At 40.0% G+C, this 17,809-nt stretch overlaps 1 protein-coding gene across 2 annotated transcripts in view; it reads left to right on the forward strand.

Annotated features, from left to right (window-relative positions):
• Positions 1-17,809, forward strand: part of ZFAND3 (zinc finger AN1-type containing 3) — a 316,184-nt gene that overhangs the window by 97,813 nt on the left and 200,562 nt on the right. For both annotated transcript variants that reach the window (XM_069564258.1, XM_069564259.1), the window contains exon 2: positions 6,571-6,611. In XM_069564258.1, coding sequence (XP_069420359.1) covers positions 6,571-6,611 — 41 coding nt within the window. The remainder of the gene's footprint in view (positions 1-6,570; positions 6,612-17,809) is intronic.

Consider the following 17,809-nt stretch of genomic DNA (forward strand, 5'->3'; position numbering starts at 1 on the left):
TGTAAAGATGTCACGTAAGCAATTGGATGTATGAGTTTGGAGCAAGGTGAAGAGGTTTGGGACGAATGTATACATTTGAGTCTTTAGTGCATAACATTTAAAGCCAAGGAACTATCTGCGATCACTGAGTTGGAAGTAGGACTGAGTTCTGGAGCCTGCACACAAAGGCCTTGGCAGTGGGGGAGGAGCCAGTGAAGGTGGCTGAGAGGTGGCTGTTACGTGGGAGGGAAATGGGGGGGGGGGGTAGTGGGTAGATTAGATCTGGGACCTGAGCGACAGGAAGGCAAAAGTAGAGTTTTGAGAAGGATGGATCTGGTTGAACGATGCTGAGAGAGAAGGGAGTAGGATGAGGTCAGGGTCATAACCCTGGTATCCGTTTTCTGGGTCTACTCTAACAAATTACCACAGCTCTGATGGCTTGAAACAATAGAATATGTTCTTCTAAGTTTCTGGAGCCTAGTAAGCCCAAACTCTGGCAGAACTGCCTTCCTTCTGGGCAGCTTTAGGGAAAAACCCGTTCCTTGTCTCTTTCTGCTTCCAGTGGCTGCTCCAGCATCCCTAGCTTTAAGACCGCATTCCTCCAGGCTCTGCTTCCATCTTGACTTTGCCTTCTCCTCACTGTGTTTTTCCACACTTTTTTGCCTCTCACAAAAGCATTTCTAAGCCATTCATTCAGGGCCCACTGCGATAATACAGAGTAAACTCAAAATCTTTAGCTTAATTTTTGTGCAGAGACCTATCCCCAATAAAATGAATTCCATGGATTACAAATTTCAGGGATTAAGATTTGACATCTTCAAATTTGGTTTTAGAAACATAGCCATTGGATATCTCAGTAAGAGCAGTTTCTTTGGAGCAGAGGAGACTTAAGACTCAGATTGGTACAAACATAATTGGGCCCTTTTTGTTGATCAGTGCCAGCTGCAGATGTTGCAGTTTTTGGTGAATCTCATCAATTTGCTGAGCATACTTTTCAGATGTAATGGTTTCACTGGGATTCAGAAAGCCCTAGGGGATCAGATGGGCAGCAGAGCAGACCATCAAACAGTGACCATGACCTCTTTTGGGGTGCAAGTTTGGCTTTGGGAAGTGCTTTGAAGCTTCTTGGCTCAGCCACTGAGTTGGTTATTGCTGGTTGTCATACAGAATCCACTTTTCGTTGCATATGACAATCCGACCAAGAAATGATTCGTTATTGTTGCATAAAAAAAGAGAACAGGTCACTTCAAAATGACAATGTTTTTGATTTTCGTCCAGCTCAAAAGGCACCCACCTATCGAGCTTTTTCATCTTTCCAGTTTGCTTCAAATGCTGAATGACCGTAGAATGGTCAACATTGAGTTCCTTGACAACTTCTCATGTAGTTCTAAGAGGATCAACTTTGATGATGGCTCTCAGTTGCTCTTTGTCAACTTCTGATGGCTGGCCATTACACTGTTCATCTTCAAGATTCTCATCTCCTTTGCAAAACTTCTTGAACCACAACTGCACTGTACGTTCAGTAGCAGTTGCTGGGCCAAATATGTTGTTGATGTTATGGGTTGTCTCCACTGCTTTACGACCCATTTTGAACTCAAGAAAATCGCTTGAATTTGCTTTTTGTCTAACATCAATTCTAAACTCTACATATAAACAACTAATGTCATTCAGTTCAGTTGCTCAGTCGTGTTCGACTCTTTGCGACCCCATGAATCGCAGCACGCCAGGCCTCCCGGTCTATCACGAACTCCCAGAGATCACTCAAACTCATGTCCATTGAGTTGGTGATGCCATCCAGCCATCTCATCCTCTGTTGTCCCCTACTCCTCCTGCCCCCAATCCCTCCCAGCATCAGGGTCTTTTCCAATGAGTCACCTCTGCATGAAGTGGCCAAAGTACTGGAGTTTCAGCTTTAGCATCATTCCTTCCAAAGAAATCCCAGGGCTGATCTCCTTCAGAATGGACTGGTTGGATCTCCTTGCAGTCCAAGGGACTCTCAAGAGTCTTCTCCAACACCACAGTTCAAACGCAGCAATTCTTCGGCGCTCAGCCTTCTTCACAGTCCAACTCTCACATCCATACATGACCACAGGAAAAACCATAGCCTCGACTAGATGGACCTTTGTTGGCAAAGTAATGTCTCTGCTTTTGAATATGCTATCTAGGTTGGTCATAACTTTCCTTCCAAGGAATAAATGTCTTTTAATTTCATGGCTGCAGTCACCATCTGCAGTGATTTTAGAGCCCCCCAAAATAAAGTCTGACACTGTTTCCACTGTTTCCTCATCTATTTCCCATAAAGTGATGGGACCAGATGCCATGATGTTAGTTTTCTAAATGATGAGCTTTAAGCCAACTTTTTCACTCTCCTCTTTCACTTTCATCAAGAGGCTTTTGAGTTCCTCTTCACTTTCTGCCACAAGGGTGGTGTCATCTGCATATCTGAGGTTATTGATATTTTTCCCAGCAGTCTTGATTCCAGCTTGTGCTTCTTCCAGCCCAGTGTTTCTCATGATGCATATATGTTAAATAAGCAGGGTGACAATATACAGTCTTGACGTACTCCTTTTCCTATTTGGAAGCAGTCTGTTATTCCATATCCAGTTCTAACTGTTGCTTCCTGACCTGCATATAAGGTTCTCGAGACATTCTGATATTCTCATCTCTTGAAGAATTTTCCACAGTTTGTGGTGATCCACACAGTCAAAGGCTTTGGCATAATCAATAAAGCAGAAATAGATGTTTTTCTGGAACTCTCTTGCTTTTTCCATGATCCAGCGGATGTTAGCAGTTTGATCTCTGGTTCCTCTGCCTTTTCTAAAACCAGCTTAAACATCTGGAAGTTCACGGTTCATGTACTTTTGAAGCTTGGCTTGGAGAATTTTGAGCATTACTTTATAGCCTGTGAGATGAGGGCAATTGTGCGGTAGTTTGAGCATTCTTTGGCATTGCCTTTCTTTGGGACTGGAGCGAAAACTGACCTTTTCCAGTCTTATGACCACTGCGATTTTTCAAAATTGCTGGCACATTGAGTGCAGCACTTTCACAGCATCATCTTTTAGGATTTGAAATAGCTCAGCTGGCATTCCATCACCTCCACTAGCTTTGTTTGTAGTGATGCTTCCTAAGGCCCACTTGACTTCACATTCCAGGATGTCTGGCTCTAGGTGACTGATCACACCATCGTGATTATCTAGGTCGTGAAAATCTTTTTTGTACAGTTTTTCTGTGTATTCTTGCCACCTCTTCTTAATATCTTCTGCTTCTGTTAGGTCCATACCACTTCTGTCCTTTATTGAGCCCATCTTTGCATGAAATGTTCCCTTGGTATCTCTAATTTTCTTGAAGAGATCTCTAGTCTTTCCCATTCTGTTGTTTTCCTCTATTTCTTTGCATTGATTGCTGAGGAAGGCTTTCTTATCTCTTCTTGCTATTCTCTGGAACTCTGCATTCAGATGCTTATATCTTTCCTTTTCGCCTCTCTTCTTTTCACAGCTATTTGTAAGGCCTCCTCAGACAGCCATTTTGCTTTTTTGCATTTCTTTTCCATGGGGCTGGTCTTGATCCCTGTCTCCTGTACAGTGTCATGAACCTCCATCCATAGTTCATCAGGCACTCTGTCTATCAGATCTAGGCCCTTAGATCTATTTCTCACTTCCACTGTATAATCATAATGGATTTGATTTAGGTCATACCTGAACGGTCTAGTGGTTTTCCCTACTTTCTTCAATTTCAGTCTGAATTTGGCAATAAGGAGTTCATGATCTGAGCCACAGTTAGCTCCTGGTCTTGTTTTTGTTGACTATATAGAGCTTCTCCATCTTTGGGTGCAAAGAATATAATCAGTCTCATTTCGATGTTGATCATTCGGTGATGTCCATGTGTAGAGTCTTCTCTTGTGTTGTTGTCATTAGCAAAGAAAAAATCAAGTGAGAAATGTGCATTAAAATGATGTATAACATAACCACGCTTGTTTAAGAATGTACTCCAGTATCAAATGGCAAATTTCAACAATGCAAAAACTGCAGTTACCTATGCACCTCTCAATATCTCTCTTTCATACTTGCTGCCACATAGAGTACTTGAAGTAGTCTGTCCAAGACTGTGCAGGATGATCACACTATGTTTTTTGGTAGTTGTATGTGTGTGATTAGCTTCAAGTTTGATATGTCAACCATGAAAAAGGAGCAAGGGTCTCAGAAGCCTCTGCTAGTTTTTTCAAGTTCACTGTTGCTGACATATGGGATCCAAGTTGCCATTACCAGTAGCTCTTAATTCTGTGGCCAGAATCTGGGTTCTTTCAGATTTTAGACATCTCTGTTTTGATTAATAATATCAGTATCTGTGTTATTTCTTTCATAGCCTGATTGATAACTGTGTTGCTGAAAAGTTCCTACCTAGAAAGTAGAATGGATATGATATATAGATATAGTGGGTATATATGCATCAGCCATCTGAAGTGGGTATAATGCATCAACTATCTGAAGAGAGTTAAGGGCAAGTGGGAAAAAATGCTACATTGCCATTTTTTCTTACCAGCCTGTGAAACACAGACGTGAAAACTGGCACCCTTGGTTCCTGCTGCCCTCACTTCTTCTCTCAGGCTCTCCGTGCTTCCTGCTGGATCTGGGGAGCAGCAGAGGATGAACGGTTACCTCTGTGTCTCTGTGGCACCAGAGGGGCGAGAGACAGTGACCACATCAGGAGGAGACCTTCCTCCTGGGGATTGTTCAAGCAACAGAGAAATTCCTTCATCCTCAGTTCTTCCTTGGGTTGGAACCGAAATGACTGGCAGCCTTGGGTTGCTTTGCTGTGTATTTTATGTGTATTTGGAGAAGAGGGCAGGAGTTGTGCTTCCTCCAGATGAAAGGCTTTACTTTTTCCGTGTGCTGCCTTGATTACCATAGATTATATCTCCAGTTGTGGGACCATTCTCCCCAGCCTCTAGAGTGTGTTCCTCTCAGCTTCTGTACTGAGGCAGGGGCCCTAGTTCAGCATGAGGAAAAGAACACAGGCTTTGGAATTAGATCAGGTTCATCTACTTGAGAGTGCTGTAACCTAGGAAAGTTATATACCCTCTTGGCGCTTCAGTTTGCTCTTCGGTAAAATGAGGTTAAAGGAATTTGGTGTTATGCTTAACCATGTGGTAGACATGTAATAAGTGTTAGATGTTAATGCACCTCTCTGTCCGTTTTTAAAAAAATTTTATTCATTTTATTGATACTGAAAGCTTTCTTAGCACCTTTGATGTCTTTATGTTAGTCCATGGGGTTGCAGAGAGTTGGACACAATTGAGTGCCTAACCCCCATCTACATGGCATCTCTTTTGGGATAGAGAACTCTAGTGACCTCTTCCTGCCTCCTTTCACGGCCCATCTCCTCATTTTATCACTCTGTGACAATTACCGACAGTTAGATCTTGGGTCTCAGTATATTAGAAGACAGTCATGATCATCAGGGAATACTTCCTGAGGGAGGCTTTCATTAATTGTAAAGTTGACTGAGGAGGGCAAAAGATGGTTGCCATATTCCATGTATGCAAGTGACTCTGGGTAAAGACTCAGATATTGGAAGGGGAATTGCTGAGGAATGAGGCTGTAGATAGGTATTCTAGAAGGTTTTTGTAGTTCGTATGGGCTTTGGAGTTAGCTCAGACCCTAGGTCAGAAGCTTCCTCTGCAGTCAGTTCCCCAGCGATGTGACTGCGGGCAAGCTGCTCCCCTGTTAAATGGGGATGAGACTGTATGTCCTTGATTTCTAAGACCACTCAGTTTAATATCTCCTTGGAGGACATGGTGGAAACATTTCCTCTTTAAATTATTTATCACTTGTAGCCAGTTCTATGATGTTTCCTGGTTGTAGAAATGTTAATGGGACTCTTTTAAAAAGTGTGTTTTAGAAACAAAGCAATACGGTGATACTCAGTCTCAGGATGTTGGGAAGATTAATGAGATCGTGTATGTTAAGTGCCCATCCCAATTTAGTATTCAGTGAATTGTAGTTATTATTAACAGATGAAAGGACATGAAAAATAATTTGATTGGGAACATCTGTAAAAAGAATTTTAAATGACAAGGTCATAGTGTGACCAGGATCTGAAATTGGACTAGAATGAGGGGAAAGAAGACAAAAGTTCAAGTAATATTATAGAGGTAATCAAATGTGTAAATCAGGAGCAAGTTTTACCTCTTTATGGATAAAATTTTCCCTTTTTTGATGAGTGTGTGATATATGTTCCATTATACAGGGAATGTGACAATCGTTGGATAAATTCATTCTTTTGTTATCTTATGGGCCTTTTACAGTATTCCTGAACTTGCCACCATATAAGCTGCTAGTCACAAGAAATAACGTATTGGCTAACTCATAGATAACAAACATGCTTTATATTGTTATTTTATTTTTGTCTTGTTTTTGTTTTGTTATGGGGTAGGGGTGGCTGGCTGGCTAGGGATTTCTTATTAGCTTATTAGTTTAGTTCCTTGGCCAGGAAGATCTTGGCCTAGGTTTCAAACATCTTTTATGTTTTGATTAGAGTGATAACTGAAGTTTTAGCTCTTCTTTCTTTTCTTTCTTTTTTTTTTTGCCCCAGGTCCAGCAAGACTATGAACCTCTGTTCCAAATGCTTTGCTGGTAAGTGCAGAAAAAGGGTTTTCAATTTATTTTTATTTTTCTTCTTTCAGTTGTTTTTAAGACCGTCTAAATTATTTTAAGACCGTCTATCTTCTTTTGGGTTTATGCATGGGTTTTTATTTTCTTTGCTTGGGTGTGAAAGTAGTTTCTCTTCACCAAGTTGCTTTATATATTTGTTTAGAACTGTTGAAACAGTCTTCCCTGAGTGAAATGAAATCTTATGTGTACTTGTATCAAACAAGCTTTCCTCAGTTTACGGTTGTTGGACTATAGTGGGATTGTAAACACTCACGTTATAGAAGGGTTTTATATATATATATATATATATATATATATATTCATCATAATATATGTATATATTCATCTTTGATGTTGACTTGAATGATTAATGGTGAAGGTTGCTTTTACCAATGAGAATACAAGAGAAAGAATATTTTCATGTTGGAGTCAGAAAGAGAATAATGCTGAATTGGCTTTTCTGATTCAGACCCTCATTGAAATCACCTTGGGTAAGTCACTTAACCTCTTTGGGCATTAGATTAATCATTTGTAACATGAAGGGCTTTCGGCTTGATGTTTGCCAAGGGCCGTTTCCACCCGCTAAATGCTGACTGACTGACTCCTTGATCTATGACTCCTTCATGAAGTTAACGGACTTCCCTCATAGCTCAGTTGGTGAAGAATCTGCCTGCAATGCACGAGACCCTGCTTCGGGAAGATCCGCTGGAAAAGGGATAGGCTGCCCATTCCACTATTCTTGGGCTTCACTGGTGGATCAGCTGGTAAAGACTCCACCTGCAGTGCGGGAGACCTGGGTTTGATCCCTAGGTTGGGAAGGTCCCCTGGAGAAGGGAACGGCCACCCGCTTCAGTATTCTGGCCTAGAGAATTCCATGGACTAGTCAGTCCTTGGGGTCACAAAGAGTCGGACACGACTGAGTGACTTTCACTTTCACGAAGTTAAAACTTTAAGATTTTTTGTTTGTTTTTTAAGAACTCCACATCTAATGATCTTATGTAAGTCTTTATTAATTGGGATATGTTTACCTTTCATTATTACCTTTTTAAATTACTTTATTATTTTGTCAAAGACAAACCAGTACACAAGTTAGGTTAAGGACAGATTTTAATCAGTAACACACTGCTATACTAGGGAAGGAGGGGACTTGTCTAGAGGGAACTGGGCATTTTAAAGGGAGAATGAGGGAGTAGGGGAGGGATTGCTAGCTTGTCTCGGGATGATCAGGGGAGTAGAAAAATCACAAAGGGCTGGTTAATATAAATGATGATTAGACTGGCTGTGTCTGTTAGTTAACAGTTATTGAAGTGAAGATTTTATCCTCCTACGCGGAGGAAGTGAGAGATTGAAGCCCTGTTCTTCCCAGTGAGTACAGTTAGAGAAATAGCTTTCATGTCCTTGAGAAGGCCACTACTGAGTGATTGAGTTTTAGTAGATACACATAGATCTCAAAGGGGGATGAAGGAAGGATTCACATTTTAAGCCATTTTAAGTAAAAGCTGTAGGATAGGGTAGTCAGGGGCCTATTATCAGCTTTTGGCTAGAACAGATCTTAAATTCTTTCGGCAGCTTTGAGCTTTCGCAGAGAGGCACTTGAAATAAGAGGGACTAGGACCATCCTCAGGATGGGTCCTTGAGCTGTTAAAAACTGTATTAGTGGTTATTTAAGTTTCTTAGCATAGAGGGATATGAGTATATGAAATCATTTGTGTTGATACTTTAGTTTTTATAGGCCAAGGTTGAGGCATGGTTGAGAAGAGGACAGACCCTGGCTGGAATTTGGTTGAGGAGAGAATCTGTCAGTATTCATCTTCTGTTCACTGTGCTGTTGGACAAAGAAATAATCATAAAGTGATCTTTAGACCTTTATGTCTAAACTAGGGGATAGGTTGGATGGAGTTGGGAAGGTTGGGAAAGTTGGCAGTTTGTTTCTGTTAAAAGTCTGGAATTTGTCAAATTCTTTAGGTTTTTAAAAGGAAAAGGTACTGGTAAGGTACCTTTTATTCAACTTTTAACAGAATCTCTGCCATGTTAAGTGAATGTGTTCTGCTTTTCTTGCTCTGCTTATCTGCAATAACAGATATGAGGAAATGCTTTCTCACTGGTGAGAGTTTATGGCTCAGACGGTAAATAATCGGCCTGCAATGCAGGAGACCCAGGTTTAGTCCTTGGGTTGGGAAGATCCCCTGCAGAAGGGAATGGCTACACTCCAGGATTCTTGCCTGGAGAATTCCATGGACAGGAGCCTGGCCAGCTACAGTCCTTGGGGTTACAGAGTCAGATATGACTGAGAGACTTAACACTTCCATATTTTCATTTGTAGTAAAGATAGAGTAGCAGTGAGAGAAAATGTATACTTGTGTGTCTTTCTCCATGTAAAACTAGTTCCCCCTTATGATTCAGTGAAGTGTAGCTGGGGGGAAAGTCAGGTACCTTGAGTCAGGTGGTTCATATCCAGTACTCAAAGAACTGTCTCATGCCCCTAAATAGACATAAAATTTAAACATTATCAATGAAAATAATTCAGGCATGTTTCTTTGGATTTGTTACAGTTTTATTTTCTATGGTTGTCATTATTTTTTGAATCTCTGGTGGTCTTGTGTCCATTTACGCTTTATACAGCTTTGTTATTTTTATTTTTAAAAATACTGAGAATATTTTCAAGTGTGTCATGAAAATATGCTCTCCTTTCTTCTTTATCTCTACCCCTCCGCTCCTGATTTCCCCAGCCTCAGTTGAAAGGAATGACTCATAAACAACCTCTTGCTTGCTGAAGCAGCATTTGGTGTTCTTTTTGAAATTTAGAAGAGAAAAGATCATTGAACTTTAAAGATACAGTGGTGGATTTTGTTGGTGTATGAAGATAAAGTATAGAAATGCATTATTGCAGCAGAGGCATGAAATGTGCAAGACAACATGAAGATTACTTTGTCCAAAAGCCACTGTGATTTTAAATAGTCTTTTAAAGTGTATCTTAAAGTGTACAGTATTCTTTAAAAGGTGGAAAAGTTGCTTTAAAAATAGCTGTTGTGTACCATTCGGTTAGTTAAAGAGATTTTTCAAGATTCCTTTTCAAAACTATGTGGTAGGAAAGTGAGTTTGTTACAACACATTTGCATTAAATTGAACGAAATGAGTAAAAACATGTTTAGAGTCTTGTCTAGTCTTAACTTTTCCCACCCCCTTTATAATATGTTAACTGCCATACTGTTGTTTTCCATTAAACATTTCATATTGGCTTTCATATTGGCTTACTTAACAAATCAGTAAACATTTGTAATAGAAAGCAGAAGATTTCATGACATGCTACTGATAGTTACATTAAGATGATATGAACATTTTATTGGCTGAAACACTACTTTTTAATGCAGTTTTTCAAACTGTGTATTGTGGATCATTCCTGGGTATAGAAACCAATTTAGCATTTAAAATTTGAGTACAATGGAAAACAGTCTGAGTGCATCACAAATATCAAGTTCAGTTCAGTTCAGTCAATCAGTCGTGTCCGACTCTTTGTGACCCCATGAATCGCAGCACGCCAGGCCTCCCTGTCCATCGCCAACTCCCGGAGTTCACTCAGACTCACGTCCATCGAGTCCGTGATGCCATCCAGCCATCTCATTGTCTGTCGTCCCCTTCTCCTCCTGCCTCCAATCCCTCCCAGCATCAGAGTCTTTTCCAATGAGTCAACTCTTTGCATGAGGTGGCCAAAGTACTGGAGTTTCAGCTTTAGCATCATTCCTTCCAAAGAAATCCCAGGGCTGATCTCCTTAAGAATGGATTAGTAAGGGTAAGGTATTATTTGTGAAATTTCTGAGATATACATATAAATGAAAATAACGTGCAGTGGGTTGTGATATAAACATATATTACAATGGAGTATGGTTTAAAAAGTTTAAAACCACTGAATTGCAGAAATTCATTGGAAAATCATTGAGTTACTGGAGATCTCATTCTCTTTGGAAAATAGGGCATATTTCCTTTCTATCTTTAGGCAAGGTGTTAACCAGGTGATTTCTTATGATCTTGGTTTGCTCTGAGCTCTTGACTAATTTGGATTATGTGATTTTCTGTGTGGAAGCATGAACTAATCCCAATTGCCTTGAGCTGTGTTAAGGTATACAAAAGATCAGACATAGCATCTGAAGGGTGGTCTTGCCTCTTAAAACTATAGAAATGCCTGGGGTGTTATTTTCTGTTTGAGTGCAAATTCATTTTATGAATTTTTGAGTTTTAGATACCAACTGATCTAGATTTTTAGGGATATTTAGTATCAAATTCACAACGATCTCCCATACTACTGTATTGAAGCTCAGCTATCATTAAAGCAATGCTTTTCACATAATGAGTTTGCTGAAAAATATATATATGTCAGAAATATCAAACAGGATGATCACAAGTGGGGAAGGCAGAGATTTTTAATGACCTGACTGAAGTAACTCCATCTCTACCATCCTTGGAAATGCTTGTTGTGGGGGACGGAGGAGTCTGGTAACCAGAGAGTAGCTGTGATCCATGGACCATTATACTTTACAAGGGAGTGAGCCTGAAGATAGTTTCCAAGGGATGGGAGATTGTTTAAGTAGATTCTTTGATGACAGATGCTTATCAGAAGACAAACTTTTAACAAGTGCTGAGTGTAAAAGAACCAGTTTGTTCTTATGGACCTTTAGATGGCATATATGTGGTTTTTAATAATTTTTAGCAATTTCTTAAAAAAAAAGAAAAAGGACCCTAATATGTCTATTTATTGACTGACAAAAGTACTTCATTGCAAAATCAAAATAAGCAGGTTCTTTTAAACTGCAGACATGATTTTGAACATATTGTTCCATTTAAGCCTAACTTTTAAGAAACTTGCTATTCTGTGATTCACATAAAATTGGAAAAATAAGGGAGGGATGATTAATCACAGTGCAGGAAATTGTTGTTTTCTAAGCCTTTTGTAGAATTGTGTGTGTACATACTAAGTTGCTTCAGTTGTGTCCGACTCTTTGCAACCGCATGGACTGTATCTGTCCAGTCTCTGTCGGTGGGATTCTCCAGGCAAGAATACTTGCTTGGGTTGCCATGCCCTCCTCCAGGGGATCTTCCTGACCCAGCAATCGTATCTCCTGTTCCTTCATCACAGGCAGATTCTTGACTGCTGAGCCTCTAGGGAAGCCCATTATATAGACTATTTCCTTTAAAAAGTAACACTTTTAATGCATTACTACGTCAGTTTACACATGTCTTGTCAGTTGAAGATTAATTAAAGGAGATAAATCATCTCTCAGATTATAAGGTAATGGTTAATTTAATTTTCTGAAAATTAGTTTCAGTGTAACTTCTCAGGTATATATTTCTTAGTGGAAAGACAGTTGAGCATACTTTTGCTTCGTAATTAGTTAGCTCTGTCTCATGCTTTGTTAGTGGTGAAGAACATTGCGGTGAAGAAAATGATCCATGTCGTGTGGGAAGCACGTTCTGCTGTGACTCTAGAGATAACTGTGCTTGATCTCATAGGAGTCTGTTTTCAGGTCCCTATTCACACGAATAAGCTTAGGTGTTGCGTTCTGATATTTACCATTGGAGAAAAATGTGGGTATCAATGAATATATCTGTAGTAGCCTTTGTCAGCTGGGAGAAAATCATTAACTTAGCATAGTAATATCATATTCACTTTATTTCTTGATATTGTTTTACTTATTGTTTTAAATTTAAAGTGGACTTTCGAGAGAGGCTTTAAGGGATTGGAATAGCTTGAAGTAAGGTTCGTTTTTCCTTATTGCTGCATATCTTGTATCCAGTCTGAAAATTACCAAGCTTGTTTATTGCTGTCTAATCTGTATAAATCCAAAGTGATTAGAGTTTCGTAATATCTGCTCTTACCATGCCATTAGCTTGTTTGTGATTTTTTTTTCCTTTTAAAAATAACATAGGGACATTATTTAAATGCTGATTGAAGTATGTGTTGTATACTGTTTTTAAATTATGTATTTAGTTGCATGGGATAAAGCTGAGTGGAGGTTATATGAAAAATTTAATATTGGTAGTCTCAGTATTTGGGGGATTTTTAATTAATTTTGACTTTGTTTGTTGAGACTTTTATTATTCAGTTCAGTTCAGTTGCTCAGTCGTGTCCGACTCTTTGCGACCCCATGAATCGCAGCACGCCAGGCCTCCCTGTCCATCACCATCTCCCGGAGTTCACTCAGACTTACATCCATCGAGTCAGTGATGCCATCCAGCCATCTCATCGCCTGTCGTCCCCTTCTCCTGCCCCCAATCCCTCCCAGCATCAGAGTCTTTTCCAGTGAGTCAACTCTTCACATGAGGTGGCCAAAGTACTGGAGTTTCAGCTTTAGCATCATTCCTTCCAAAGAAATCCCAGGGCTGATCTCCTTCAGAATGGATCTCCTTGCAGTCCAAGGGACTCTCAAGAGTCTTCTCCAACACCACAGTTCAAAAGCATCAGTTCTTCTGTGCTCAGCTTTCTTTATAGTGCAGCTCTCACATCCATACTGGAAAAACCATAGCCTTGACTAGATGGACCTTTGCTGGCAAAGGAATATCTCTGCTTTTTAATATGCTATCTAGGTTGGTCATAACTTTTCTTCCAAGGAGCAAGCATCTTTTAATTTCATGGCTGCAGTCACCATCTGCAGCAATTTTAGAGTCCCCCCAAATAAAGTCTGTCACTGTTACCCCATCTATTTGCCATGAAGTGATGGGACCAGATGCTGTGATCTTAGTTTTCTGAATGTTGAATTTTAAGCCAGCTGTTTCACTCTGCTTTTTCATTTTCATCAAGAAGCTCTTTAGTTCTTCTTTGCTTTCTGCCGTAAGGGTGGTGTCATCTGCATATCTGAGGTTATTGATATTTCTCCTGGCAATCTTGATTCCAGCTTATGCTTCATCCAGTCCAGCGTTTCTCATGATGTACTCTGCATATAAGTTAAATAAGCAGGGTGACAATATACAGCTTTGACACACTCCTTTCCCTGTTTGGAACCAGTCTGTTCCATGTCCAGTTCTAACTGTTGCTTCCTGACCTGCATACAGATTTCTCAGGAGGCAGGTCAGGTGGTCTGGTATTCCCATCTCTTGAAGAATTTCCCACAGTTTGTGGTGATCCACACAGTCAAAGACTTTGGCATAGTCAATAAAGCAGAAATAGATGTTTTTCTGGAACTCTCTTGCTTTTTTGATGATCCAGCAGATGTTGGCAATTTGATCTCTGGTTCCTCTGCCTTTTCTAAAACCAGCTTGAACATCTGGAATTTCACGGATCGTGTACTGTTGAAGCTTGGCTTGGAGAATTTTGAGCATTACTTTATAGCATGTGAGATGAGTGCAATTGTGTGGTAGTTTGAGCATTCTTTGGCATTGCCTTTCATAGCGATTGGAATGAAAACTGACCTTTTCCAGTCCTATGACCACTGTGAGTTTTCCAAATTTGCTGGCATATTGAGTGCAGCACTTTCACAGCATCATCTTTTAGGATTTGAAATAGCTCCACTGGAATTCCATCACCTCCACTAGCTTTGTTCATAGTGATGCTTTCTAAGGCCCACTTGACTTCACATTCCAGGATGTCTGACTCTAGGTGACTGATCACACCATCGTGGTTATCTGAGTCGTGAAGATCTTTTTGTATGGTGCTTCTGTGTATTCTTGCCACCTCTTGTTATAACATCTTTTGCTTCTGTTAGGTCCATACCATGTCTGTCCTTTATCGAGCCCATCTTTGCATGAAATGTTCCCTTGGTATCTCTAATTTTCTTGAAGAGATCTCTAGTCTTTCCCATTCTATTGTTTTCCTTTATTTCTTTGCATTAATCACTGAGGAAGGCTTTCTTATCTCTCCTTGCTGTTCTCTGGAACTCTGCATTCAAGTGGGTTTATCTTTCCTTTTCTCCTTCGTCTTCTGCTTCTCTTTTCATAGCTGTTTGTAAGGCCTCCTCAGACAACCATTTTGCTGTTTTGCATTTCTTTTTCTTGGGGATGATCTTGATCACTGCCTCCTCTACAATATCATGAATCTCCGTCCATAGTTCTTCGGGCACTCTGTCTATCAGATCTGATCCCTTGAATCTATTTGTCACTTCCACTGTATAATCATAAGGGATTTGATCTAGGTCATACCTGAATGGTCTAGTGGTTTTCCCTACTTAGTTTGATGTAAGCCTGAATTTGGCAATAAAGAGTTCATGATCTGAGCCACAGTCAGCTCCCGGTCTTGTTCTTGCTGACTGTATAGAGCTTCTCCATCTTTGGCTGCAAAGAATATAATCAATCTGATTTTGGTGTTGACCATCTGGTGATGTCCATGTGTAGAGCCTTCTCTTGTGTTGTTGGAAGAGGGTGTTTGTTATGACCAGTGTGTTCTCTTGGCAAAAGTCTGTTAGCCTTTGCCCTGCTTCATTTTGTATTTGTTAGAGAGAGACAGTTTAGCTCATCAGATTCTCTGAACCATTTTGTGTCCATTGTTGGGTATCTGTCTGGTTGGATGTCTGAAATTCAGAATATTATAGAAAGTAGTCAGTAATAAACATCCTCAAGCAAACCCAGAATTAGTAAAACATTTTGTAGATTTTTTTTTTTTTTTTGCTTTATAACATATCTTACAAGGGAACTAAAATCTTACAATTCTCTTTTACCATAGTTATTTTTATCTTTATACTTTTTACTATGAATAGGTAACTTGCATTTATTATTATCCTTGGCCACGTGGAATGTGGGGTTCCCTGACCAAGGATCGAACCTCCACCCCCGGGTTTGGAAGCATAGTGTCTTAACTACTGGACCACCAAGGAAGTCCCTGTATTTTTCAAAATAATCCTTTTCCAAAGTAATCATTTTGACACATGTTGCTCTGGTTTACGTTAACTATTATTATCTATTATCACAAAAGTCTTAGTTTTCTGGAACAGTCTTAGTTTATGATTTCTGTTTCTTAATTTCCTAGAACAGTCTTGGTTTATGATTTTTGTATCAGTGAAATTAGTATTATCCCTTTGTACTTCTCCATGCCCCAGTTTGTTTGATAAATTATTGGTCACCTTCATTATACTCTGCTACAGTTTATCTAGTCCTCTGCCGATGGACAGACATATAGATTGATTTTCAACTATTGTTTTTATACCACAGTTGTCCTGACGTCATGTTCTCTCTTGTCTTTCTCTCTGTTTTAACACTTGTTTGAATATGTAACACTGTGTCTGTATTAGAAACCCTGTCTTTGTGATGTAGCTTCCTTGCTCTCAATTGAAAGCAAGTCAGAGGCAGCAGGTCCTTAACTGATTAGCAAAGCCGAACTCTGGCAACTTTTTCTGACCTCTTAGTCTATAGCAGTTTGCTGTCTTACTAATAAGCGTTTTAAAATTGTGTGGTTAATTATTATGCTAGTCAAGATAAATTGAAGATGATCTTGTTATGGAAATTATGTCAAAAATAGTTGTTGCATTTCTAATGGGAAATAAAATGCTCAGTGCTTTAAGTAGCAGAAAGACAACTTGTTTTAGGCCTCAAGTGGAAAAATTGTGACCGTGTGTCATTGTTTTAGGTAAAGCAGAAGAAATTTAATAGTCCCCAAGTATTTTGAGATAGTTTGGCTGTGTTTCTTGAACTTGGTTCTGCCCACATTATTATCGGTCTAAAGCTGTGGTCTCTAATGGTGATATTGCACAAGATTGTTGGAATTTCTACTAAGATTTGTTTTTATCATTCTTTAAAAATTGCTGGTTTTTATAATGTATATAGTCTTACTGGTATCAGTTTCCTAAAGTTGCTATAACTAATTACCACCAATTTGGTGGCTTAAAACAACAGAAATTTGTTCTCTCAGAGTTTCGGAGGCCAGAAGTCTGAAATCAAGATGTCAGCCTCAGGGCTGGAGCCTCTGAGAGAGACTCTCTTCCTTGCCTCCCCTAGCTTCCCATTGCTGCCAACCCTCCTTGGCTTGTTAGCGCATTACTCCAGTCTGCCTTTATTTACACATGGCTTCCTCACCTGTGTGTGTCTGTCTTGTCTGAGGATGAGTGTCATTGGATTTAGGGCCCCACCCTTACTTGGGATGATCTTATCTAAAAAATCCTTAATTATGTTTGCAAAGATCCTATTTCCAAATAAGATTACATTCACTGGTTCCAGGTGGACCTGTTCTTTTTTTGGGCGGAGGGTAGTTGTGAAGGGGGCACACCATTTAACTGGGGCTTCCCCTGTGGCTCAGTGGTAAATAATCCGCCTGCTCTGCAGGAGATGCCAGAGATATGGGTTTGAACCCTGGGTCAAGAAGATCCCCTGGAGTAGGAAATGGCAACCTGCTCCAGTATTCTTGCCTGGGGAGTTCCATGGACAGAGGAGCCTGGTGGGGTAGAGTCCATGGGGTTGCAAAGAGTTGGACATGACTGAGTAACTGAGTACACATACCATTTAATCCACTGTAGGAGTATATAACTATTTTCAAAACAAAAAGTCCTATAAGAGGTATGTGCTTAAATTTTATACTGATGGGCACCTTTGAGAAAGAGGCTTGGAGACCACCCCCCCTCCACCCCCCCCCCCCCCCCCGCCCCGGTCTGAGATCTGCTTTACTTAGATGTGGTTGACTCCTTTTCCTGTAATAAAGTTGGCCCTCTGTGACATGAAAAGTGATGAATTCAGTGCTAATGCTTCATGATTTCAGACGAATGCTGACTAAATAAAAAACGATCACTCCGTTTTATGGGCTTCTTTTGGATTTGGTGGGAAAATGGGTCACTATCAGGTAAACTCAGAAAGCACCTTGACGCTCTGTGCTTCGCTCGCTTTAACCCCATGTGCTGCAGGCACTTAGAGCAGTTCTTAGTCTGGTTGTTTCCTTTGTGCTTGAATTAGAGGGTAATCATAAGGTTGCTTTTCGATACTTTTCTTGGTTATACTTAATTCTTAGTCCGTAGAAGGGATGGTGGGAAAAAAGACAGAGCATTAGTTTCAGACCATTAATGTATAACTAAAATACGATCTTTAACGATACAAAATTTTATATCATTAAAAAAACCCCAACTGCTCAACTGGTTCTTAGTGTATCAAGTAGAACTGACTATATGTTAATAGTCTTAAATGTTAGTCACCAAGTCATGTGTGACTCCCTTGCAGCCCAATGGACTGTAGCCCGCCAGACTCCTCTGTCCATGGGATTTCCCAGGCAAGAATAC

Source organism: Ovis canadensis, chromosome 20, assembly GCF_042477335.2.
Source record: "Ovis canadensis isolate MfBH-ARS-UI-01 breed Bighorn chromosome 20, ARS-UI_OviCan_v2, whole genome shotgun sequence".
Taxonomy (NCBI): domain Eukaryota; kingdom Metazoa; phylum Chordata; class Mammalia; order Artiodactyla; family Bovidae; genus Ovis; species Ovis canadensis.